Source organism: Sinocyclocheilus rhinocerous, unplaced genomic scaffold, assembly GCF_001515625.1.
Source record: "Sinocyclocheilus rhinocerous isolate Xijiao unplaced genomic scaffold, SAMN03320098_v1.1 scaffold1907, whole genome shotgun sequence".
Taxonomy (NCBI): domain Eukaryota; kingdom Metazoa; phylum Chordata; class Actinopteri; order Cypriniformes; family Cyprinidae; genus Sinocyclocheilus; species Sinocyclocheilus rhinocerous.
This window is the reverse complement of record NW_015628766.1, coordinates 527,601-529,547: the sequence shown is the minus strand read 5'-3', so window position 1 is coordinate 529,547 and position 1,947 is coordinate 527,601. Positions and strand designations below refer to the sequence as shown.

Here is a 1,947-nt window from a genome sequence, read left to right as displayed (position 1 = left end):
GTGGCTGTTTGTGGTATAACGCCCTAAATAAAATCTCACAGAAACCTCAATTGTTTTCATATCAACCTCAAATTTGGACCATAACTTATTGAGACATTAAGGCTTTAATTTTACACCAATTTTAGAGTAAAACCTGTTATGTAAAATATTTATTTTATATAAAATATAATCAAATTATTAGTGCATTTTCTTTACAGAAAATGTAAACTTCTATAACTTTTTGATACTTTAATATTTTTTTTTAAAATTCCACTTTTGCAATAATCTGCTAATTTTTTCTAATTTCTAATTTTTTGCTAATTTCTTAGGTCTGTATTCCAAAGTGTTCATAAATTACAATAATTTAAGTTTGGATAGTGCACTTTCATGCCTATTTTAAAAAATGGGGGGTGACAGTTTAAGTTTGGATAGTGCACTTTCATGCCTATTTAAAAAAATGGGGGGTGACAGTTACAGGTAAATAGGATAAAAAAAAAAGGATTATCAACAGCACGAGTTCTCCAGTTGACTGATTACAGAACAATTGTTTTTTATTACAAGTTTTATTATAAGTTCAAATATGTAAATTGGCATTATGTGCATATTTGCATATTTTCCAGAATAGAAAATCTGCACATTGGATAAAGCCAGGTACAAAATTCCTGTTTGAATTTGTTGACATATTAAAATGATTTTGGATTTCTATAAATCAGAAAATACTGAAAAGAAAAAAAAATTATCATGTTTTTAGGAATAAAATGTTATATAAATCAAGTGAATGTTATATGAGCAAATCCCTTTGTAAAAACCTTAGGCTGCTCTTTGCAGGGAGTTGTGGTAGCTGTCTGCCCCTGCGCCCTAATGACGTGGTTCCTGCCGGGGAATAATGTCCACCATGCGGAAGTTCTCTGGGAAGAGAGAGATTTTGTCAAAATGACAAAAAAAAAGAAACCTTTGTAGGAAAGTAGAAAAATGGACTGATTACTACTTTGCATTAGATGAACAATTTGAAAATGTTATTAAAAGATTTTATTTAATTGTACTACATTATGTACTGTGATTACAGAAGCACAAGAAAGCAGATTTGAGATTTGGAGGTGAAATTAGTAATTTTTTTATTGTCGACTTTTTACGATTAGGACATCACAGTAAGCAGTAGTTCGCGAAATAAAGCAGGTACAGGTACAGCCAAGCTCTGAGGGGCTCCCAGCATGCACCTGTTAGCTCGTGGGGAGTTAGGGCAGGAACCCCCTAAGTTGGTCTGGCCAAAGGGCCTGAGGGGAGGCTCTCTCCTCCTCCTGCCACCCCTGAGGATAGAGGTGGGCTGGAGTCTAAACACAGCCACAGCAGAAAAGGGCAAGGGCAAAAAGATAAAAAAGGGAAATTATGTAATGAAATAACAAAAATTCAGACATCTGAAATGGGTAAACCAATAATAAACAAAGGTAAAAATAGTGAATCAGAATAAATTGACATAGAAAACAAATACAGATAAGTGATAAATAAATGATTAAAGGTTTAGGATGAGATCTCACCTGTCGCCATCAATGGTTTTCTTGTTAGCTATCTGACAGCTTGGCCTATCCAAATTGCCAGAATGCCTGTGAGATGGAAAATGACTAATCCAGAAAACAAACAGAGTGGGAAAAACAAAAACAAATGGAGGAATGTATGAAGCTAAATGGAAAGACATTATGGAGCTCAAGGCCAGGTGGTGCTTCTTTGACTCGTTTCTTTGAAACAGTTACAGAAAAGGATGGTGAAAACACTTAAGATTATATATTTATATTTCAATCATGACAACTCTCTGAAGATTTAACATGGTGATGGATTTGACAATGTTAATGTATTTGGTCTTGGCGGAATAGATCTGCTACGATGCTGCTGCTGCTGAATTGCTGCTGCTGTTGGTTATTGCTGTAGTTGTAGATTATTGCTGCTGCTGCAAGCAAGTACAGGAACTTGCTT

At 34.5% G+C, this 1,947-nt stretch overlaps 1 protein-coding gene across 2 annotated transcripts in view; it reads right to left on the bottom strand.

Annotated features, from left to right (window-relative positions):
* rims1b (regulating synaptic membrane exocytosis 1b) overlaps nt 1-1,947 on the bottom strand; it is a 109,386-nt gene that overhangs the window by 29,048 nt on the left and 78,391 nt on the right. For both annotated transcript variants that reach the window (XM_016550228.1, XM_016550229.1), the window contains 3 exons: nt 1,515-1,598; nt 1,197-1,310; nt 795-887 (listed from right to left, as the gene is read on the bottom strand). In XM_016550228.1, the coding sequence (XP_016405714.1) occupies nt 795-887; nt 1,197-1,310; nt 1,515-1,598 (291 nt within the window). The remainder of the gene's footprint in view (nt 1-794; nt 888-1,196; nt 1,311-1,514; nt 1,599-1,947) is intronic.